This window comes from Solea senegalensis, linkage group LG9, assembly GCF_019176455.1.
Source record: "Solea senegalensis isolate Sse05_10M linkage group LG9, IFAPA_SoseM_1, whole genome shotgun sequence".
Taxonomy (NCBI): domain Eukaryota; kingdom Metazoa; phylum Chordata; class Actinopteri; order Pleuronectiformes; family Soleidae; genus Solea; species Solea senegalensis.
In genome coordinates this window covers 14,644,835-14,669,813 of record NC_058029.1, presented here as the reverse complement: position 1 = coordinate 14,669,813, position 24,979 = coordinate 14,644,835, and the positions used below count along the sequence as shown (strand labels likewise).

The window sequence follows — 24,979 nt, the reverse complement described above, 5'->3', positions numbered from 1 at the left end:
TAACCGCTAACCCATACTGTGTGCATACAAAACCTGACAGACACTCGCGCTGTAGTGCCAGGACTTGACTGAGAATGTCGATGAGGTTTCAGGCCCTTGAACAACATTCACACTAGTCTACAGTTACAGTGAGTCTCTGGGAGAAGCGAAGCGGCAAAGCCAAGCTTCATCCGCCGCCATTCAGCTGTGGCAGCACTCAGCCACAGGAAATCTGCTCTTCTGCCAAAAACCCTTTATTCATATATCATATCTTGGGGTGCATTCGTGCTCTATAATATCCAGCATGCCATTTTGTGTTCAGTGCATTGGTTCACTTTGTTTTGATTAATTTGCAATGGCACCAAATAACATAACAACAGAAGAACTGTAAATGCTTCATGTCTGACCACATGTGGTATACTTCATTCCTCTTAGTGGAAGTTAACCATCAAAAGAAAAATAATTTCTCCTTATTTCTTATACCATTTCACATTTGTTTTGCTTTGCCTCCATAAGGGGAATTACTGAGGGGCAGAGGGTGCAACTGTCCCAAAGGACTATAAGAACCCCAACTGAGTTCCTTATTGGCTGGACTGAAACAGCAGATGTCTGTTCATGTCTTGGCTGACTCACTGACACTGGCCAAGTTGAAGAGTCACATGGTATTATGCCATTAAATAATAGCGTATATTTAAAATTAGCTTTGACGTGATTATTCCCAACAACCAGCAAGCATAAAATGGAGAATGAACAATAAGACTATGTCGGGTCGAAACATGCTTAGTACCAAACAAACAAGCAAAGTCATAGCAATGAGCTCCGAGGAATTCTAACAGCTATTATATATAATATTGACAAATGAACATATAACTTCATCAATGGCCTGATGTGAATATGATCCTAAACATTAAAAAAAAAAAATCACATTCATCAGCACACTGCTGCTGACACCAGGTCTGTGTTGCACAAGTGACATATGCATGTCCTGCATATGAATGTGTGTCATCGTGTAACGTGAATGAGTCATGATGTGCTGGCTGTAAACTCCAATTGTCAAAGCAGCGCAATGGAAATAAGAGAGACAGACAGACAGACAGACAGAGAGGGAGACAGCGAGTGATACAGCAGAAGCAGAAGGGCAAAGCAAGTGAAATGACTTAATAGATTCAAAGTGCTGTTTTGCTGATAAGGAGCCAAGATTTAAATCCAATCAGCAGTGAAGACATTAAATGAGGGGAAGTGTTTAAAAGCCGTGTTTATCTCTGTCAAACTTGCTGCTGCTGCTGCTGCTGGGATGACCCCATCTCAGCTTTTGATACACTGAAATCAATCAAGTACAGAAGAGACTGCTCTCATCCTTACATTCTGCACCTCTCAGCTTTCCCCTCACATAATCTCTTCGTGTCCTTACCCTCATCTGGCCCCCCCGCATATCTCTGTAGATGCGAGAGCAATAAATGAAAGACATTTGATGCCCATTTTGTAACAGTGAAAAGAGCATGACATCTCAGAGGACATGCTGTTTAATGTATGGCTATTGGCTAATCAGATCGTCACTACTCTGACTGCATGGCTGCCATCTCTTCCTTATCTCTAACTGGATGCCCACTGGACTGGATCATGAAGAGCTGTTTACTGTGCATAAGTAACAGGCATTACACAACACATGTACAGTGTACATTACTTGTTTGCAGTGTTCATCAGTTTATAAAAAGGATTAGAGCAGAAACAATTAATCGTTCAATCGATAATTAATCGACTACTAAATGAATAAACTGTTTTGATAATCAATTCATCGTTTCGAAGCCTTTTTTATGATTAAAACAAGATTTCTGATATTTTCTTAATTTCTTTGCTCTGGATAACAAAGAATTCATTAAAAGTTAAAAAGGTTTAAATAAGCCAAGCAAAGTCAACTTTTCACAGGAGGGCAGATTTTATTCCCAATTAGATAATTTGCTCTCTTATCATCCTCCTCTTCCTCATATAAACTTTAGATACTGCATACTTACAGCAAAATTAGATTAAGATGGAGCGAGAGATACAGAGGAAACTCGTGGCCCACAGTTTAACCATGTTAATACTGACCTAATTAACATCTTTCAATCTAAATCCTGTGAAGTATTGCTATCTAATTTGTCAGAACATGCCAAGAATGACACTGATCTATGCATTGAACACTTATGGTCCGTCTGTCCAATCACAATTATGTATTTTAAATAACCAAGTTAATCGTCCTCTGATTTTAAGGCTTCTTAAATGCTTTGCTCCAGAAAGCAAATAATGAATCAAGAAAACAATTGAGAGCCTAATTGATTATGAAAATAACCAGTAGTTGCAGTCCTACATGAGAGCCATTATTGTGGTTGAAGACCTGCTCTGAGGACAACTTGAGCTTCACCTGATCGGAGTAAAGAGTGTTCCGTCTACTCTAAAGAAAATTAATTTTCCTTAAAATACTTTGATTCTCCACTGCCAAGACAAGAAGCTGACAGTGCAGCCGAGGTCTGGTCCTTTAATATCTGCAGACACACACACACACTGTGTCAAAACTACAGCACAGTGTGTAGCATGCAGTATTCTATCATTAGTACACAATCATTTCTTCATACTAATAAATACCTAATTGCCATTTTATTCGACGTATCAGAGGGAATGGTCACTTTTACATCAAGATCAAGACAATAACTCATCTAAAATGATATTTTGACACACATTTTTGCCTTTAAAAAAACCTTGCGCCTCCTGCCATTTGAAAATTGCAGTGGGCCTTAACACAGTCACAGACAAAAACACATGGCAAAAGTCTGGACCCTAAAACAAAACAATCACACTAGTGCTGAGAAGTAACATTACACTTTCATACTAATGGAATTTTAGTTACAAAACACACCTCACAAAAACAATACACAAAGCATAATCTCTCAAACTGCAAACTGGATACACTGCACTAAATTATCTTAAATGACAGATTAAACCCTTTGCAGTGCATGTCATCTCAGTAGTTGAGCAACGCTTTAGGGAGAGAGACGTCAATTTTCTTTTATCGCTGGCCTGCTTATGATGATGTGTTTCACTGCTGAGGAGAGGAACAAAGGCGGCCGTCACTGGGACTTCCTGAACACATTTGATTGGCTGATCTCATCAGACCACAGCTGCAGCGTGCCGAGGCATGAATAAATGTGGCGTCTGATTATGTTACATTTCATGCTTTTGTTTTTATTGATACCGACGCTGGTTATGGTTTCGGTCGGAATATTAAGTTCCAGCAAATAAGCACGATGTGTTAAATAATAAATGAGAGACGCACACGATATAAGCTTGATGATTAAAATATATGGAGACACTCAAGAGGCAATAAAAATGATCCTTTGCTGCCGACAAAGCGTCTTTGGACCTCGAAGAAATCCTTATTGAAATGGGCATGATAAACAATAGTTCATGTGTTACCTCATGAACAAGCTCATCAATAATGAACCAACCTCAAACACACTTTTCAAACAGCAAATCTGAGCTTGAGCGAGCAAAGATTCAAAGTACTAGGGCATGGGGATTAAATGATTGTGCTTTCAGATTAGGATTAGTCCAGGTTGGCAGGATGCCCTCGAACACTGGATGTCAGGGTTTATGGAAACTGCACTCTGGGGAGGGGGGGATAATAGAGGGGGTTCCTCTTAGAACAGTGTCAGCCCACAGGGTGTCCTCTGAGAACCTTGTGTGTGTGTTTAGGTTACAGAGATAAGGAATAAAGACAGGGGTTCATTCATTTATCAGCATGGCAGACAGTGTGTGTGTGTGTGTGTGTGTGTGTGTGTGTGTGTGTGTGTGTGTGTGTGTGTGTGTGTGTGTGTGTGTGTGTGTGTGTGTGTGTGTGTGTGTGTGTGTGTGTAGCTATGTGATGGCAAGCCGAGGTTTTGGGGTAAATGGGATTTAAATGAAGGCCACAGAGAGAAAAAGAGAATAGAAGCAGATACGTTGTTTGTTTGTTTTTTACAAATCAATTGTAACAAAGAAAACCTGGAAAAGCGTCTCAAACTGCAGCAGAGTGATTTGTCAATGAGAAAGAGAGACATACACAGGTATGACAAAGAGAAAGTGAGGGAGAGAAGAAAGGACAGTCGGAGACAAAGGCAGAGAGAGGAGGGAGGGGGGATTTGGGAGGGGGATTTCATTCTGAGCTGGTGTTGGCATCATGGTTTCCCCTCTGGAGTGGGTAGATAACATCAGTCGGCACTAAAACACACACACACACACACACACACACACACACACACACACTCTCTCTCTCTCTCCTCCCTCTCTCTCATATACAAACATGTGCTTTGCAGTGAACACTAATACAGACATGAAAGTCCCCAACAGTTGTGCAAACGTGCTCTCAAGATTTTGTTCATCCCTAAAGCTGCGTTTCCACCATGTGAAACGGTTCAGTTTGGCACAGCGCTGTACGTATCGGTTCGTGTTTCCATTCGGAATCGTACCAAAATAGCGAGCCCCCAATGTTGCATTCTTTGGCACCGTTCTCCTGGGTTGACCAGAGTAACATGGTCTGGTACGATCAGGGTGGAGCTGACAGTCAGAGCACTGGGTGACAGAAAAAGGTCACTCCCATTTAATTGGTGTAAATATCCCTTGCAAGTAGAGGCAAAAGCCTGCAGTCTATTCTCATACAAAGCAAGAAATCTGTTTACACTACACACCTTTAAAGTCGACTTATTAAAACAGTATACCCAAACTGATTGCTTTATTATTATTATTGTTGTTGGACAGACGCAGACTATGTTTTTTTTATTTATTTTCTATTTACCCATTTCAGAATAAAAACATGTGTGTGACATAAATAGCCAGTCCAACATACTGCTGATCTGTCAGAATCCACAAACACACACAGAAACATGGAAACACTTGATTGCACACAAAGACACATGCGGGTAAAGCAGCATTTCCCCCTGCAGTGTCTGCTGTTAGGGGTTTTAAAAACCCATTATTATCACCTTTGTATAGTGTTAAAGAAAGAAGAATAAAACGAAAACATTTGGAATAAAATGAATCGTAACGATAACCAATGAACGACTGCAGGAGGAAACAATCAAAACCTGCAACAGCATCATTAAAACCACCCATGCAGCAAAAGTGACATCACAGGCAGTTAAGTCACTGCAGTGGTTTTTTCTGAGAAACGGCTGCATGTGTTCCAGCAAATGTCTTGACAGAGTCCTTGAGGGCACAGAGAAATATCTTGTAAGAATGTCCACTATAACACACACACACATGCAGGCCCCTCTGATCTGTGTCATGGTGTGAACAACTGCATAGAATTAAAGACAAACTGAGATCAAACAGGCAAATGAAACAAAGAGAGTGTCAGGTAAGGCCTTACCCTGTCTGTCTTAATTTCATTCACTCAGCCCTCAGTGTTCTGACTGATAGACATCACATTGATTGTCCTCTGGCTATGACACACCCCACGAATGTCACTTTTGTCCAATCAATCCGTGCGTTACCGTGACCTACAAACCTCGTTCAGTTACACCAATAAAAGCAGACGGATAGTGCAACAATAGGCCATTATAATACCAAACAGCCACCGTGACACAGAATCACTGAGCAATGATTAATATGGAACAGGACCATTTGGATCAGATTTTAAACAGAGTCAAAAACAAAATAGACACACCTCATTGGCATCATTTGAACTTGAGGTTAAAAGTAAAACATATTGGAAGTCAATAGACGATAAAATCCAATATGACCATCGGCCGTGTCGATTATATTAGGACGCCCTCAGTGACAATAACCATAACCTATGAGATAATGACGACGAATGACTGTAGGCGGGACGATGCATGGAGCGAGGCTGTGATGAGCCTGGGTAATGTGTCTCCAGGGAGTTTTTTGTAGAGCATTGTGGGCGGAAAACATGCTATAACGAAATCTCTATTCAGCGCGGTGGAGACTAATTCAACACAGAAACTGACAAAATGAACAGCCAATGAAATGTGACAGTGTGTAAGCAGACGACCGCACATTAATGGCGTGTTTACACCGAGTGGGACGCTTCAGTTCGGTGCGGTAAATTTTTTGGTACCCTTCCCTTGGGGTACCAGAGTAATGGTAAGGTATGGGCGGAGCTAGACCCATGACAGTCAGCTGATGGGGCGACAGAAAAGCGTCACTCCCTTGCGAACGGGGGTTTCTTTAATGTAATCTATTTTCATACAAAGCTTGATGTCTCGTAAGAGACAACAGCCACAAACCGAGCAGGACAAAAATGAGCCGCTGGATGTCCTCCATTGTTGTCTGTTGTCTCGCGTTCAATGTTATGGTTTGTTGTCAGCGCACCGATACAACATCACACTACGTATCTCGCCGACACGGCCACAGCGCACACCTCACCTACCAAGTAAATGTGTTTTTAATCGAAATGCAAGCCTGACCGAGGGCTTCACCTTCCAAGCTGTACAGTACTGTACCAAACCAAAAGAGCCGTGTCAAACCTTTTGAAGTACACACAAAAGATTTTATAGTCATTATTTGAAGCGATTAGGGGAGTATCCTGGCACATATATGGTATTCATTCAACTTGATGGAACACCATTGAACTTCAGACTAAGCTGAATGCAAACCTGAGGCTGCCCAAAACATGTAGCTCTAATGACAGCAGATACGACATGTCAACAATATCTATCTCCTATCTCCTAAATTTGTATGTAGACTGCAATCAAAGCTTAATCAAAACTGGATCACTGACATTCTAAACCATGTATAAAAATTGGATGTAGTCTTTTGGTTTGCTGATTGAGGGTAACCAGGTAATTAGGCTATACTGAAAAGCCTCTAGGGGGCGACTCCACTCGGTTGCAAGTCTTTCTGAAATGGATCCATGTATTTTTCTGGGTATTAATGGTCTCAGTTGCTACTGCCACTTTGAGAGCGACCACACAGGGAAATGGAAATGTTCCCCCTACACACAAAGGTGTTCCTCATACCTGGTAATAACATCTCTGCTGATCTATGGACAGCTCTCACTACAGGTGTGATAAAACCGCAGATGTCCTACACTTCCAAAATGATCTGCCAAAATATCAACACTGACCAGCATTTATTAGTTTACTTTTGTGTATATATAAAAAAAAATGTGCCTGATGTGAACTGATAAGTTCAGCTGTCCAATATATTATATATATAGAAATAATATATTGTTTGGGCAATAAACTAATGTAAAACAAATAGAATTTATGCTATATTCTAGATAAATTGTTATATACCACCTCCATATATTTTGCAAAGTTATCTTCATTTAATGTGTGTAATTTTACTTTACTTTTTGTTTACTTTATTAATAATAATAAACTTTATTTGTATGGCAACTTTCATACAAGGATTGCAGCTCAAAGTGCTTCACAATAAAAGGAAAATTAAATTTAAAAAGCAAATACAACAATAAAACACAAAAATTAAATTTAAAAAGCAACAAAAAAACACAACAGTGCGTGGAATGAAAAGGAAAAGTCTAAAGTCAAAAAGTAAAAACCCTGTTTTAACTAAAATAAATAAAACAAAAGATTCAAACAAAACAGTAAAATACAACAGGGTGGAATAAAACAGGAAAAGGGTTGAGTCGAGAGGGTAAAAACCCAGTTTTAACTTTAAAATAAAAATAAATAAATAAATAAAACAACACAGGGTGGAATACAATGGAGCTAATTGAAGGCTAGAGTAAATTATTATAATCTAATTCTGGAATTGAGCAGGGAAGATATACATCTCACTCTTGGTGGTTTTGTTACATATGTGATACTAATTTATTTTGAACAACTTGGAACCCACACACACAGCCACAGTGTAAAAGGCATCCTAATTCACCTGCTCATTCAGCTGAATCTGTTCAGCACTTCACCAAAACCTAACCACTCAGAGGAAAAGCAGGGAAGAAAATGTGTGCTGACAAAGCTGAGCCAACATCTATATTTAGCCGCCTCCGACATATGAATTCAGTGTGACACAGCAAATTAGCTTCAAGTTGAAAGGAATCACTGTTGAGTATTTAATCTCATGTAAATGCATGAGGAGATAAGACGGCGTGCCGTTTGATCTGCAGCCAAGACGTATACCTATTAACTCATGAGATTATTACAGACTGGAAACCACGTGACGCTTAAATATGTCCATATGTTGATCTTTGGAAAAGAATGTTAATTTACATTGACTTCTCGCCGCAGCAAGGTGGATTTAAACTCCATGTTGTCAGGTCAAATTGATCTATGTTTTAATTAGAATGAGTAAGCAAGCAACACATTAAAGTGTAATCATGAAAATACACAACATTAAAATCCTCAGTACAGCATCTTTAGTTTTCACAGACAATGTTGCCCCTTTTTAAAACGTGAAACAATGAGTGGATTACTTTAGGCCACACTGGATGTACGACAAGTATCTATTGAGTCAAATGTAATGATTTGCTTGAAATGCAAGCTTATTGGTTTTAATAAAAAACAAGACAGTTAAACACATCACACTGTGCTTCTAAAATTAAAGAATTAAAATGAACCCGATGAATAAAATCATGATTCCGGCTGAACTTTGGTTAAAAAGACAAAGAGCAGTACTTCCGTGTTCATGTCCACTCAACCAAAGGATTCGACATGCAAAGACAGGATGCTGCAACAGAATCTCCAAAATAAATGACAGGAAACTTCTTCTGCAGCCTCTGAGCACGAGAACCACTGATAAAAGACAGTGGACTGCAGGTTCCCATGACTGGGAGCTAAAGGTTATTGTCTGAAAGCACAGCATTGGGTCACCACCTGTAATGACAGGCCTGAAGGTTTGAAAGAGGGCGTGGGGGATGTTGTGCTTACTCATTTGTCAAAAAAAAACTGTGTTTTCCCACCAAGGACCTCAGCAAATTTTCACAGTGATGATTGTGTTCGTGTGTCTGCCTAAAATTAATAGACACACATGCACTGCCCTTCAATTTACATCAAGAAATTAAGTGATTAAGTCAAACTGTTGGACAAACCTCTATTAATAGTAGTTCTAAGAGGCAGCCAAGGATTTGTGAATGAGGGACCAGATAACTCTAACCCATAATAATCCAACTGACATTTCCAAACCTCACTCAAGCCCTGGTCACATGACAGTGGCGTCAGACATCTCTCTTTATGAGGTCTATACTCAGGGAAGCATCTACATTGTATTTTAGGTTTATCGGGTGTATCAGATTTTTCTTTTCTCTTCTGACGATACAGGTGACAGCGTGCCAATAGTACAGTTCCTCCTCTGGACACCATTATTTCATGCCATTTGTAGAGCTATTTCACTACAAACAAGTCAACCTCTTAGTGACGCTAGAGGACAACTCAGGATTCATCCTCAAGAGACCATGAAGTTCATGATATTTTAACTCCAACATGTACCAATGATCTGCAAGCGTTTGACCCCACAGCTCCCACAGCTCTTCATAACAACGCCTATGTCTGCTCCATCCCCTCTGTCCTGCACAGTGAGTCACTTTTTTTCCATTTTACCTCGCTCTCCCATTGTCCCTCCACTCCCGCCCCCCCTCATCTTCGCTCATGTTGATGGACTGACGTTATTGTCTTTACCTCCTTCACCCCTCAGTCTTCAAAGAAGGAAGATGACTGTATCCATCAAGCTTTAGTGTGCTTAAGAGACGCCTCAGGCCCTGCAGTGCTCCACTCCCAGTCTGAGCAAAGCTCAGCAGGAAAAGGGGCAAAAGCCGTGTGTGTGTGTGTGTGTGTGTGTGTGTGTGTGTGTGTGTGTGTGTGTGTGTGTGTGTGTGTGGACACGACCATATTCCTCCCTTCATTATCTGTGTACTTTACACAGCACATAAATGTCTTTTATTGTCTAAGGTAAATCAAGTTCTGCACTGCATGTGGCCGTGGTGCGCTGTTAGGGGAAGTTCATTAAATGTCAGGTGTATTGTGTGCACCTTTTACACAGCTTATGCGCCACAAAGTCAGACGCACAATCATGGTCGATGCTTAAAACTGATTATGTACAACTCATTGTGTTCCTGGGTTGTGATCTTCAGAGAGTTAGCAATTGGCACCATTTAGTGGACGGAAATGTATTTGTTTTTATGCTAACCCATAACAAGTTTAATGTTTATTTGTAACATCAGTTAAAACATTGTATGCTAAAAAAAATCTACACTTTCAGTCTCAAATATTTCACTGTATTGACCCACTTTTTTCTTTTCTTCTCCTATCAGCAACAGATTCATGACAATGACTTGTATTCTCACAGATATCTGCCTCACTTTATACACATTTCACTTGTACACCCTCTTTGTGCATCGCAGTGTATTTATTCATCATTAAACATACTAGATGCATAGCGGGAAGGGTTTCTTGGTATCAAATCACTTTTTTTTAATTTGGATAACAATATCTGAAAAACAACGTGTAACTAAACTATTGTTTTTCTCGGGTTCGACGTCAGATACTACAACACTGTGGGGCTGACATTCCACACGACATGTTTGTTTTCTTGCGTAGCCACTTCCTCCATATTCAGTTGCTTCAGTAGAACAACAAACACTGGTTTATTTGTTCAGTACAGTCGAGCGGAGCGCGGACACAAACTCACTGTGTCAGTCTCATGCTCTGGATGAAATTCCTGAACCACTCCACTGGAATTCCTCACTTCCCGATACTGACTCCCACTTCTTTACATTGTTGTGTGTGCGTATACATGTGTGTTGGAGCACTGCTTGTCTCCGACTGCAGCTCCCACACACTGATACTGTTGTTGCAGTCACACCACCAAGAGTTTGCCTCAAAACAAGACCTTGACTCGCGGTTTTTCCTCCGCACATATTTGAGCGATGAGTGAAGAAAAGAAATTATTACACAGAACTGACAATAAGTTCCTAAGGATTTGTTTGTTCTGAAATAAGGGAAAACAACAACACTACAGCTGATAAAACACCAATGGGTCCAGAGTCCACGAGACACCATGTCTCCCAATCAATGATTACGTTACATAAACTGCCATAAAGTGCTATTTACTCTCTCTCATTGCTACCTTCCTCAGCATGGGTTCCAGATCATTTAGAAGACTTTTCCTTCAGTAAGTGTTTAGATATTAAAATGCCAAAGCTGCAGAACAAAAACAGCTCCTGCTGTTTCCGTTCACAGACACATACGTTAAACATTATGCTGATTCACAGCCTCCGATTCAACCATTAAACTTTGTGGAGGCTCCTCCCGTCACAAAGATTCCAGAATAAACTCCTTTGTCCTAACTAATCTTCGGGTTTTTTGCCTTTATAACCCTTGACGGAGACCATATGCATATTTAATGATCAACCAGCCAGATATTAATTATTTAGCATTCAGTGGATTACAGCTCCCTGGACAAAAATTGAATGGCCTGAGCTGCTGTGTCCACGCTGCCAAGAGACACAGTAAGGGTAGACGAGGGTGCACAGTCACTGGTGACTGGTTGAATGAATCACAAATCAGCTTTGAGTCAGCGTGTTAAACTTTACCTGCAGTATTTAATGTCCTGGCAGGACTTCATGATCAAGGTCAAAGGGAGAGCTTTGGAAACAAAAGTATGAATCAAAGGTTTGGAGCTGGAGGAAGTAGCAATGACACACAGGCTCATGCAGATAGGTACAGCATTAGCACCACACGGCTACAATGTAAATCCTCTTGGGAGTCAGAACTCACCCAATCTAAAACACACAGACATGATACTTTTCAAATTCAACATTATCTTTGATGTCATTGTTGGTTTTTCCTCTCATTAATAAATAAGTTTTCTTCACTATTATAATGATATCCTTGTATCCATGAACATGCAGCAAATCAGTCAACTTTTATTGGTTAAGAACGGTTATTTACTTCATCCATGTCTTATCACATTTGGGCCTATTTCACAAATCTGTGATCCATTATTAGTCATTCTGGATTGGGAGATTTACACAACAGTCTTAAAAGCGTTGGCTCACTGGTTGTTTAACGTCCATTTTCCAGATAACTCTTGTTGAAATCTTGGCAGTTTTTCACTGCTTCAATTTCAACAAATACTGGGGCTAACAAAGACCCAGATAATGGGAAGTATTCCGGTTATAACAGAAAAGTGCAGCACTAAAAATCATTAACAAAAACCTATTTCCATTAGAATGTTATCTGTGAGTGAAAAGCACAATGAATACAGTGCGACACAGTGAAAACTGTCTGTCTGAGTGCTGCTATGACAGACTCCTTTTCCTCAGTTGACTCGGTTCAAAGTAACACACAGGGGAGTTCGAGAGTGACGGCAACAATGTTTCCAACAAATCTTGTTAACGTGGATTTGTAGAAATTGACTGAAGTTGTGAAGATGTGAAAGAGAAAGGTAGAGAGGTTTGTTAGAGAAACGTCTTTCAGCAGAGGACAAGTACCAGACAGATTCCGCTCCTCTTAATGAAGAAGTAGCTTGAGCGTCGACTCACCAGGACTCTGTTCTCCGTCTTGTCTCCTTTGATCTCCAGTTTGACTCTCCTCCTCAGCGCCAGCTTCACCTTCCTCCCCAAAGCATCCCTCACACTCTCTACAAAAGGAGAGAAGAGAGTAGAGACTCAACATTGCGAATGTCCCAGCATTGCATTAAAACAAAGATTTGACAGCGGGTCAGTGACAGGTTTTATGAAGAATTAAAGAGAGGACCAGTGATGAATGCATTATGCAAGGATCTTTTTTTCAGTCTTACCACAGACATGGTCTGAATCAAAGGTTGAGTCATAATTTCAACATTGTGACTTCCTCAGCAGAACACTGATCAGTGGATGTCTGCGTCCGCAGGAATCATTTGCCACATCCTCGAATTAGAAGCAGCATGAGAAATCACACATTGAAAAAGTAGCCTGTGTATAACGGTCTTTGCATATACATCATAATCCTTTACTGATGGATTAAACACTACACTGTATTACATTATAAAATGTACTGGTTACAGCTTTTCTAAGTGAAGATTTGTTGATTTTTCAGGTTTTTTTTCTTTTATTTTATCATTTTTGTGCATTAAATCTATATTTGGGTATTGAACCATTTCTCGGACATAAGGAGGAGAGTTACGTGGGGAGGTAATTGTTGGACTTGCTGGTCTGAGATTGTCTGCCATTTGAATTTGTTCAAAAACATTTCATGTCCTCTAAAGCTGAATCTTATGGAATTATTAGATTCCCTGACTTCCTATAGTGCCGGCAGGTGTTTGACATACAGGATGTGGCAAATATGTCGACAATAGGGCCGAAAAATGAATGCATTTTCAAATAAAAGAATGCAACTTTTTTAATTTGATGTATGTTAAAACCATTCACATCTTTACGTTTATATCCTTGCATTGCAGTAGTATAAAAATAGTACTAATATTGTTTGGTGGTCATGTGGCAATAATCTTGTCTTAACATGATAAATATTTAACAGAAGCTTGACTAAAAAAACAACAACAACTTATATATCAAAGTTATCAATCACAGTCGTAATATTAGAAAAGTCGTAAAGCTAGAAAAATTGCAATGAGACAATTTACCAAGATGGTTTAGCCCCAGTGAACTATGAACTATGGGATTAAATGCAATGTAAATCCCATGTACTTAACTACACAGGCAAATATAATTGTACTGACAGTCAAAACATCCTCTTAACATCAACTTGTTATCGCCATTGTGAGCAAGGTGGAATTTGCATTAAGCTCAAAGCGTTGCTGTGATTAAGTACAACAGCTTTATCACCGCTGCAGACTAAAAGTCTTGTTCCCTCTATTTCTTGTATTACACTGAACATGACCCGAACGTTAATCAATAAAAAAAATTACGACTTACACGACTTAAATAAATGCACATACACACTTTTAAATGAGCTCTATGCCGAGTGTTTTTCCGCTTTTGAGATTGATTGTTCACACCCAGTAGAAGCGCCCGCAGCCAGGGAACTGGATTACAGAAGTGGGTCAGCCACCTCTGCACGGTCCTCATTCAACCCAGAACAGCAGCTGATGCATTCTGTGTGCACATGTGTCTGAGACAGAGACAAATTCTCCGTCTGTGTGTGTGTGCGTGTGAGAATGCATCCGAGCTGACAAGCATCTTCCTCACCCACAGGCTTCCTCAGACCAAAGTGAAACTAATAATTAGGGAAAAATGGTGCATCTGCTCGCCTTGAGCATGTTACAGACACTCTAAATGTGCAGCAATTCCAAAACTCAAGATCACATGCCCAATATAACTCGTGCAGATGTCTCTGGGGGGAGTCAATATACGAAAAATGAGAAATAGTATGTTTTAATTAGGGATGGGAATCGGTATCTGTCTGATACTGGTCAAAATAACTGGATCTGATATCAAAAAAATCCTATATGTCGCATGCTTCACAGACGGTAACAATGTGAAGTCATGTTTCTTTTTTGGAGAAAACAATATTTGTTAACAGTTGGAGAATTATGTCTTTGAAATGAAGCTTCATAGTTCATAAATGGTCTAAAATGACTAATATCGGTATCTGTAGATACTGGTATGAGACTTTTATTTTAAATCAGCCTTGGCAGTTTTTAGTCCCAGGCAGAACAAAATTATACAATTTATATAATTATATAATACACAAATTAATGATATAATGGTATATTTTCTAATTACTTTTGTCTAATTCATTAAAAATGTGACGGGAGTTAATCATTCATCATCCAGCTGCCCTGTAGTTCCTATTCTGCATGACAAGGCGTGTTGCAAGGGGTCACACCAGGTTACATTTGAGTTAATGCTTGTATTTGACACTAGGCAGATAACACGAGGAAACCTGTCGTACTGTAAACGCTCAAACTACAATTCTAAAGCCCATAAAATCATTAACAATTTACATCTGGCTAAAGAAAAGGTGTTAGCGGCAAACATTTTGGAGCAGTTCAAGTTCATAGAACTAAAATGAGGTGTTCGTTTTGAACACAAATTTCAGCATCACACAGACTTGTCTTGTACTTGCTTGATGCAAACACTTAAGTTGTTAACGGCCGGTCACGTATCCACACAATGCTCCATGACAATAGCGTCATCATGCCAAACCAAATTCCTTACACGTAGTGGTGCAGCGGTGAGAACATGAGTCAACTGCAGAGGGGATGACGACAGAGAACTTGCTTACTGAAGGTGTGACTGGAAGAACATTTATAGTCTCAAAAAGACTCACATAATCACATGGCGCAATACGATGATATCAGCGACTAAAGAGGAAATCAAAGGGGAGAATGGGTTGAGAGCTTCTTAACCCAGATTTTTAGCGAATAACACAGTAACATAGACCTGTATGAGGTAACATTACAAGCAATACTGACCCTTTAAGCCCTTATCTTGCAAGATAAACACAAGCTACATTCTCAGCATATTAAACACATTGTTTTTTGTTTTTAGAAGTTGTGCTGTTGGCAAAAACATTTCATCCAGGCCTGGCAGCACGAAAGCTGTGTGCGAGTGCAAGGTTATAAATACAACAAAATGGAAATGAAAGGCTGATTTACTTCTTTTTTGTGTGTAAATGCGATGACTCTATGACCTCGTAACATTTCTCGTCATGCCTCATCTGCTTTGCATAGAGTGCCTTTATATCTATCAAGGAAGGAATGGAGGCAAATGAACAGATTTGTGTGAGAGTTGAATAGAGAGAGAGTGAGAGCTTGCGCTTGTCCAACATTGCACCGAGGTGTCATAGACTGAGCTCCACTCGCAAACAAAGAGAGACAGAGATTTAGCCAAACAGCCTGCAGGACTGTAAGCTTTGCCCACACTCGGAACAAATACTCAAAGTCAAGAGAAACATGGCACACTTTAGCCAACGGGACCAGGGAGGTGAGGCTTTTTAACTGCAGGGTATGAGTGTGTAACTGTGGGGGGAAATGATCCTGTAAATTATCAGGCTGACCACTCACATCCAAACTATTCGGTTTTTCCTCTCCTAATAAAAACTGCTCCTGTCCACGTCACATTCTGTCAACAGCATGGAGCATTTCAGTGACAATATATGCAGATGCACATATTAACCCACACAACACCTACACCCTTCTGGTGCTGCAGCCCATATGCTTCAAGGTTTGTTGTGCCGCATATTCAGACGTGTTCTTCTGCATAACTTGGTAGTAATGAGTGCTTCTTGTGAGTTTGTTCTCCTCTGACGTCTGGCATCAGCAAGGCATTTTCGCCCAGAGAAATGTGCTACTCACTGGGTACTTTCTCTCACTGGGAACATTCTCTGTAAACACTAGAGCGTGAAAAACCCAGTAGTCTTCAACATCCCAGCTGAACTAGTGTAAATAAACTCAGAATAGTTCATGATAAGTTCCAGTATGGTACTGAAGTGGTAAGATATCGGTATCACACGCAGACACATTAGTTTTAGGTCAATTACATGACATTCAGACTAATGTTACAGACTTCAGGTGAAATAAACAAGTTATCAATGCACTTCAATTCTTGGTTTGTGTCTGCTTGTTAAATATTACATGAAACAAACTGTATATAATTGTGAAAATGTAGATAAAAAGGACCTGAAACTATTATGTATGAATTGGGAATAATATTGTATTAGAGGCATGAACTGATTAGCCACAATATTACATCAGCTAAGCGGTTGTAATGCAGTGTCTGATCGGTGTATATTATTGTATGGATGAAATGTGCAAACTTGTGAACAGCAGGAGCACATGGAGCCTGTGATCAGATGCTGGAGTATCAGTGTCAGTGTGATTGTTCCAGTCTGGACACACACGCTTACAAACGCCCGGTGTCTGGTCTGCTCTTACCCAGAAGCTCTTTGGGAACCTCTGACACTTCGTCGCTCATTTTTCTGAAGGTAAAATCCCGGACGACCACACAGTTCAGTCAACACATGGAGAAGCATCAAATGCTGAGTTAGCAGGAAGCGGGAGAGAAGAGTGTCAGGTGGTGCCGCCGGTGCCTTTCTCCGGGTTACATGCTCCTCTCCTCCTCTCGCGATGTCCGGACAATGTATCCGCGTGTATCCGTGCGCATCTCTTTTCGCCTTCCACAGTGCGCGGTTCCGTGAAAAGAATAAAAGACGGAGGAAACAGCCCCCGCCACAGTCTCTTTATTATCCTGTCGATGAAAGGATCACCACTCACGAACAACACAACCTCTCCAACCACCGTGGATCTACCGTAAAGCTGTGGGTATTACAGTACCAGCCAATGGACGAGAGCGGGGCCCCTCCCCGCTCCGTGATGCGACAGTCTGGGAGACGGTGATGCGATGCCGGAGCTCTGTGGCGTGGCAGGAGGGGGCGGTGGTATCAGCAGCCCGAGATTAATGAGCGGGCCTGCGGTGCCCAAGCGGAAAACCAGGGACACCTAGCGGTCTGTGGGCAGTCCTGACACCGGGATGAAGTGAGCGAGGGGACAGAGGTGGAAAGAGTACTGAAATACTCTACTCAAGTAAAAGTACCACTATTTTTGATAAAATAAATACAAATACAATTACTGGTCTACAAGTGTACTTAAGTTAAAGTAAAAGTAGCTTGTTTAAAATGTACTTGGAGTAAAAGGTTTAACAAAGTTGGGGTTCTTTCTTGTGTCCGGCAAAAAGGACAAGGGGACACACATCTCACATGAATTGCCTTTAATTAAAGGCAAACCTTTACAAATGAAAGTGCTGATATAATAAAATATGTAAAATATGTAAACACAAAACACATACTTAAGTATAAGTAAATGTAATTCATTACTTTCCACCTATGGAAATTGAACGTAGTAACCATAAGCAGTGACGTGCACAGATATTTGGAAGGACAGGGGCAAAAATGAAGGGCAGGGGACCACAGGAAACAAAGTTGCAAAGGGCATCTTGTAGGGCACGTAGCTCTAGTATAGCTCTAGGGAGAGGTCTCTGCATTTTTGTCCATTAGGACACAATCATGTATAATATTGTTTGTTTTTGTAGTCTTAGAATAAGCCTCTTATATGGACATAAGGGCCAATTGCTTTCAGGTTTGTATACAGAACTTGAATCCCAAAGCCCTAAAACCCTGGATCATGGATTTGTGGATCATGGATCCCAGAGTGAAAACATCTCAAAACACCACCCTTGCATTTTTGTACATATTTCTGACTATTTGTACTATTTGTACCAATGTACTTCTAATGTCATTGGGACGACGGTGCTCAGTGATAGAGCGAGGTGTCAGAAGGTCAATGGTTCAATTCCTGGCCGCTACTAGTCTGTGTCAATGTGTCCCTGAGAAAAACACTTTACCACAAGTTGCTCCTGACTGGGTTTGGAAGAGGTGTGATAGAAAAAGCGCTGCACATCCATGTACTTTATGAATGAACGTGTGAATGAATGGACTTGAATGGCAAAACTGTTGTTTAAAGCACCTTTTAGTGGTCATCAAGACTAGAAAATTGCTATATAAATACCGACCATTTAGGGCTACTAATCTGGGTGAAGGGTAAATAAGGTGAAGTCACAGCTAGGAGTATAAAAACAAGTCTAAACCATTTAAGGAATATAATGGTAATTTGTGTTATATGCATAGTTACGACAGGACACATTCAGCCTATACAGTCTAAAAGATTGATTTATTTTCAATCTAGAATATCCTTTAAATTTTGATCATACGTTATTGTTTATTTTAATATATTTATGTTAGAATATTACCACACTCTGGGCCTTATGGTTATGTCATCACATAGTCAGTAAGATTGTAGTCACTTGTTGGGTGCAGGTATTTTGTAATTGTCTGTGTTGAAATAACATTTGTCCCCCAATGACCACAGTTAAAGGCAGAGGAGGGTGACACCTTGTGGTGATATGACTCAATTACAGTCAGAGATGATTCATCTGTAGTCTGACAGTGTCGGCTCATTCATGCATCATAAAGAAAATGATTTTAAAGGGATATCGTCAGAATAGTGGTATTATTAAGGGCTTGCATGTTTGTATGTACATCAATGGGGCATGTTGGCACAGTATCTATGTGCGAATTATAGTGGGCCAGTCTGGACCAAAAAGTCCAGGGCCAAATTTTTGTTCCCGGTCCACCCCATGGCAACATCCCATCAGATAGATTTGGAATTTTCACAAGGAAAAAAGATAAAATAATAACCTTTTCATATAATCATTATTATTTATATTAAGTCAATTGAAAACAACCTGCATAATTCCCATCTTCTTCTTTTTTATCAAATATCAAATCAAAACATCACACTGTCACAGAGATTACTCACCATGCTGATGATGTACATGTTGTGTCTTCAGTTGAAGAGGGTTTGACAGAAGCAACAGGTTCATTCTTATAGTCCATATACAGCAACTACTGTTTCATGTGGGTGTATATCTCTGAACTTCCCACAAACGAAGCAGAGATTGAAATTCATAAAGAAAATGATTTTTCAGTTTGATTTCACACAACTTCAAAATAAAAATAACTCTGTAGTCGTACAGCTTTATGTTCAAATATAATTTCTATGCACTTCTGATTATGTATTTAACATTGAAATTCAATTTTTCTTACAGTATAAATCTGAGTGAGATTTGACCAAGACATAAATACTTCAGACACTTTTTCTTTTCTTTTTTTTTTTTACATATGGATGAACATCACTACATCAACATCTGACACAATTCATTCATACACTCTCACTGCAAAATAAACAGCTATGTTGTGAATACTTGTTTTCAAATGTAAAATAAAATGCTGCCATATCACACGGTGAATCAAGAGAGGTATTTGGTGTTTAATTAGTCCTAAGGCCTGTGTGGACCCACAGTAAGTTGTATACTCCTTGGACTGTCTGTCTCTCAGACCTCAGAGACTTAAGTTACAGCCTGGGTTTTGCTGCTTGATCTCCTTCAGTCTCGTCTCTATATTGTCCGCCATGCAGCTGAGCTGTGACGCCTTCAACATCTGCGGCAGTTTCCTCAGCTGGTCCTCTGGAGCCTGGGCCAGCCACGCTCTGATCTCATGCTGAAGAGGACCTCTCTGTCTGAGCACTGACTTATTAATGTACCTGTTAGAGGGAGATGATGGTTAAGTAACTTCTTCAAAGTGAAGAGAGCTGGTAAAAGTACTGGACACAGTGTAGTCCTACTTGGTGACAAATGTCTTCATTTTTGCCATACGCATCCTGTGCGTGGTGAGGAGACCTGAGAGGAAGGTCCTGAGAGTCTCACCTAAGGAACCAAGTTGTATCACATAAGTATGAAGTCCAACATAGGTTGGGAGTAGTTTAAAAACAAACTATAGTACACACCTCCGCTTGCAAGCTCGTCACAGGTGCCACACACGGTGTCACGGTAAAGTGAGCCGTGTAAGAGCGCAATCTTTCCATCCGTGCATTCCTGGTGTTTTACGCATGTTTTCAGTGACGGTGAAGCGCTGGAGAAGTAGCCGTCAGAACACAATTCACACACAGTGTCTGACTGCGGTGTACCTAGAGGAAGATGCAGTACGTCAGAGTCAGACAAACCAAATGTATTTCTGCAAAAGTGCACGTCATGAACTTTAACCGTAGAAGTCAAATGTAGCAACAATTCTTGGGAAAATTGCATGCGCCTTTCATTGGCATCAAAACTCAAAAAAGTTTGTCAATTCTGGGGTCATTTTACACATTATGTTTTATTTTAAATGTATAAAAGTCCTACAACAATTAATTGGTTGATTATCCATTGATTACTTAATTAATCATGCCTTTCAAAATAAACTGAATATCTACATTCTGTAATTCTTATGAACAAAACAACTGATCAATTAGTCGATTAATAATGAACAGATGAGCCGATACTGCAAACAATCATGAAGTAACTGAGACAATAATTACTGTTCATCACATATTATTTTTCATCTCTCTAAATTCCCCATGTTAGGTCGTTCTCCTACCTTTCGCTGTGACACCGTATCCTGGCTCACACTTTGAGTGTCTGACGCAGAAATCTTCCGCCCAGTAAAAGCCTTCTTTGCAGCGGCAGACTCGGTTGTTGACCGCTGAACATTCCTTTTCCACCTCCTGGTTGTCCATGCAGAAGTTGTTGCAGTACAGACACCTGGGCAGGTAGTTCCACAGCTCGGTGAAGTGTTGACTCCTGCACGGATCACACTGGGTCTTCGCGCTGGAGGTGCAGGGCGCTCTCATGTGCGTCCCCGGTGGACACTTGGAGCAGGTGAGCTTCTCACCGGTGTGCGGGTTTGTGAACAGGAAGGTGTTGACGGGATCTTCCGCCGTGGCACCGCAGAGAACACCAGAGAGCAGGAGCAGCTGCACCAGGAGGAAGAGCTGAGGAGCACCATGATCAAAGTTACTGCAAATAACCCAATTCTACTCACTTTATTATTAACTATTATACACGGATTACAGTGATGGTTCTGGTTACATAGCGTTTGATGTGAATGGGGACGGTAGAAAAACATGCTGTTAAACGACTATTTATTTTATTTATTTGAACTTTATTTAACCAGGTAACTCAATTGAGAACCAATTCTGATTTTCAAATACAGACCTGACCAAGAGGCAGCATAGGAACAAAATTCAACCATTTATAGAAGTCACATGTATTGAAGTGAAAAAGATTAAATGCAGGTGGAACATTGGCCCTCACCAAAACTAACTAACAGCTGCCATTGACTGCTATAGACGTCAATTCGGCCACTGTTGAAAATGGCTGGCAGCCAATGAGTTAATGATTAATCGACTACTAAAAATTACTCAACTATTTTACAACTATTTTTGATAATCAATTAATTGATTTGAGTATTTTTTTTAACAGTTTAAACAAACTCAGCTTTTTCATTTTTATACACACACACATATACATATATATATACATATACACAAACATATATGTGTATATATATATCCAGATTTGTGCTAGGCAGCAGGCAGCTGTGTAATAATGAGTGATAAACACTCTTGAATCTTAAATCCTTTCTCCAGTATCCTTCTTAAGAGCAAGTACAGTATGCACTGTATATTTATCATTTATTTATTCAAGGCTCCAGAATATAAAGGGATATTGCTCAGAATAGTGGTGTTATTAAGGGCTTGCATGTTTGTATGTACATCAATGGGGCGTGTTGGCACAGTATCTATGTGCGAATTATAGTGGGCCAGTCTGGACCAAAAAGTCCAGGGCCAAATTTTTGTTCCCGGTCCACCCCATGGCAACATCCCATCAGATAGATTTGGAATTTTCACAAGGAAAAAAGATAAAATAATAACCTTTTCATATAATCATTATTATTTATATAAAGTCAATTGAAAACAACCTGCATAATTCCCATCTTCTTCTCTTTTTTTTTATCAAATATCAAATATCAAATCAAAACATCACACTGTCACAGAGATTACTCACCATGCTGATGATGTACATGTTGTGTCTTCAGTTGAAGAGGGTTTGACAGAAGCAGCAGGTTCACTCTTATAGTCCATATACAGGAACTACTGTTTCATGTGGGTGTATATCTCTGAACTTCCCACAAACGAAGCAGAGATGGAAATTAACAGTAATTGGTGGTGATTAAACAAAAAAAAAAAAAAAAACTTCAAGGAAGAATTAGGTCAACAAAGCAAGACATTTCTCAGATATTCTGATTCAATGACGTGACAAAGAATTAGATAAGCCGTTTCTTCCTCTTTGTTAGAAGGAATTGATTATTCCAGTTTCACATTTACAGGAAATAAATTTAGAGTACACTGTAACAAATTTCCTGTAGAATTTACAGTAAAGAACAGGCAAAAAAGCCAATAAAGTGCTGTAAAAGTGTTGTTAATTACTGTAATAATTATTACAACATATTACTGGATACGTTTTACAGGTTTTTGCCGTATATAAAACACAACAATGTATTGTTTTATATGATAAACAACCATTTATTGTATTTTAATTTACAATATTATCTTGTATCCCATTCAAATTACATGAGTTACCTGCCAACTATTTTTGCCACTAAATAGCTGTTACTTGTTCATAATTCATTATTTTATTGTAGAATGTTTTTACAGCTACTATATGTTTGCTTGTCATGTTTTGCAAATTAAGCACTGTAATTTCTTGTAATTGTAATTATTTTCAGCTATTACTAATAATAAAACAAGAGTCAGTGCTGCAACAATACAAAACATTTATTAACACTCAATACCCAATGTGTATATTTTCAAACTCACACAGACATGAACAAACTCACATAAACATACACCAGACTGCACAAGACTTGCAGCCACACAGTGTAACTTTGAATTAATTACTGTAAATTGCAGCAACAAAGTCAAATGTGTAAAAAATAACCACATCTTGGAACCATTGTTTTTTGTTTTTTTCATACAAAACAGTGTGCCATTATTGTTTCTTTTGCAAACGGGCTCAAAGCCATTCAAAGTACATTAACCTTTTTAGAAGTGCAGAGACATGAAGGTTGACATTGCTGTTCCTCTTCTCTTGCACCTTCCCACTTCTTGGACTGATCCACTTTGTGGCCTTTGTGCCAGAGGTTGGTTTGATCCCCAGGAAGCATCTGAAGTCACAAAATCAGGAAAAAGACACTTAATGAAATACATTGTTTACAAAAGACAAAACCCATCAAGTTGCGGTTTTTCATCATTTTTTGAAATATACAAGGATATTTTATTGTCACATGCAGAGAGTACAGTAGATTAGTACATGCAGTGAAGGGTAGCGCTGTGTGTGTGTGTGTGAGTGAGTGCGCGCAGCCGAGGGGCGGCGCATGAGCGAGCCCGCAGAGCGGAAGACGGGTGTGTTATTGTTTACATGTGTGCCGGTGAACGAAGGTGGAGACGGTGACCGGAGCGGATAGAGAGAATTGGATGTTACCGTGCAATCAGCTAATAAACCCGGATTCTCTTCAACAAACAAACGGCCTGTCATTTGTGTGCCACCAAGTAACAACTGTGGAGTAAAAAGTCTCGGGAGTTAACCCCGGAAAAGAACGCTCCCTCCCGGCCCTGGAGAATATAGATCTCCCCTGCGTTCCCCGGCCACCGCTTTAGCTTAAGTCATCAAAAGCTGCGCAGGCTAGGCTATTGACGAGTTTAAGACGAGACCCAGACTCTATCAGCGGTAGTGATTGGGTCTCGTCTTTCACTTGTCACCCAACGGTGCGTAGCATTACAGCCTCTGAACCAGCCCATAGACAACGCAGCGGCTACCGGAAAAAAACAACACACAAACGACACACACATATTTAAGACCCATTCCATCTGAATTTAAGACAATTTAATACTTTTTAATGCCTCATTTTTAGGAAAATTGATTTACGACTTTTTAAGGACCTGCGGCCACCCTGAGTTCATGGACGATTCATGGACGATAGGAAGTTTCTGACTAACTATCTTCACCAGATGAATGATGATAGTGGCCGATATTACTGTGAAAAAAAATGTTTTGTGCACATAAGACACTGCTCCAAAACCTACTGCACTGAAACATCTGATGTATTCTTGGTCTGAAAGTAGTTACAGAAGTGAACCAGACGAAGCAGTCAGAGAATGGCTCATTCGTGATTCGCAAGTCGTTTTAAAGAACTGAACGAGGAGAACTAGTTCGCGACAAAGAATCGTAATAATAATTCCCATAATACTAAATTGTACCACACAAATCTTCATAATACAATCCAGCAGTTACAACACTCTAGTGTATCTTGCTGTTCTGTTCTGTTCTTTTTGCTGGTTAACATCTTCAAAAAACAGTGCAGTTTTGAGTCCCACACCCCGTATATTCCAACTAAGGCGAATAAAATGATGCCAAATGCCGTTAGTCACACAAATAAATAAGGAAACATTATTCTTACCAAAATGTTGTTTTTGCAGCTTTCTCTCCTCACCTCACTTCAAGGTTGATTCGATCCTGTCGGCGACACACGTAACTTTCACACACCGAGTTTAGACAATGTACAGTAGCACCTAACTACCTTAGCTAGCGGCATGTTAGCCTAACATTTTAGCCTTCCATTAAACTGCAGAGCCTGGGATT

The 24,979-nt window shown here is 39.9% G+C and overlaps 2 protein-coding genes across 3 annotated transcripts in view; both read right to left on the bottom strand.

The window, feature by feature from the left end:
• LOC122774343 (F-actin-uncapping protein LRRC16A-like) overlaps positions 1–17,230 on the bottom strand; it is a 56,707-nt gene extending 39,477 nt beyond the window's left edge. For both annotated transcript variants that reach the window (XM_044033496.1, XM_044033497.1), the window contains exons 1-2: positions 16,786–17,230; positions 12,452–12,549 (exon numbers count right to left, since the gene is read on the bottom strand). In XM_044033496.1, the coding sequence (XP_043889431.1) occupies positions 12,452–12,549; positions 16,786–16,825 (138 nt within the window). In that variant the 5' untranslated portion in view covers positions 16,826–17,230. The remainder of the gene's footprint in view (positions 1–12,451; positions 12,550–16,785) is intronic.
• Positions 17,231–19,101: 1,871 nt separating this feature from the next.
• On the bottom strand, positions 19,102–22,402 carry LOC122774933 (tumor necrosis factor receptor superfamily member 6B-like). Its single transcript, XM_044034546.1, has 5 exons — positions 22,346–22,402; positions 20,877–21,270; positions 20,251–20,430; positions 20,089–20,170; positions 19,102–20,007 (listed from the first exon to the last, which is right to left on the bottom strand). Exons 1-5 carry the CDS (start codon positions 22,361–22,363, stop codon positions 19,806–19,808), a joined length of 876 nt encoding a protein of 291 aa, XP_043890481.1. The 5' UTR covers positions 22,364–22,402; the 3' UTR covers positions 19,102–19,805.
• Between the last annotated feature and the right edge of the window lie 2,577 nt (positions 22,403–24,979).

Bases quoted from the DNA above. Each gene is read 5' to 3' on its own strand.
- LOC122774933 (XM_044034546.1), bottom strand. The intron at 20,431-20,876 runs GTAGGAGAACGA...ATCTTCCTCTAG, and splicing joins ATACGGTGTCACAGCGAAAG to GTACACCGCAGTCAGACACT. The intron at 20,171-20,250 runs GTGTGTACTATA...TTGGTTCCTTAG, and splicing joins TGACGAGCTTGCAAGCGGAG to GTGAGACTCTCAGGACCTTC.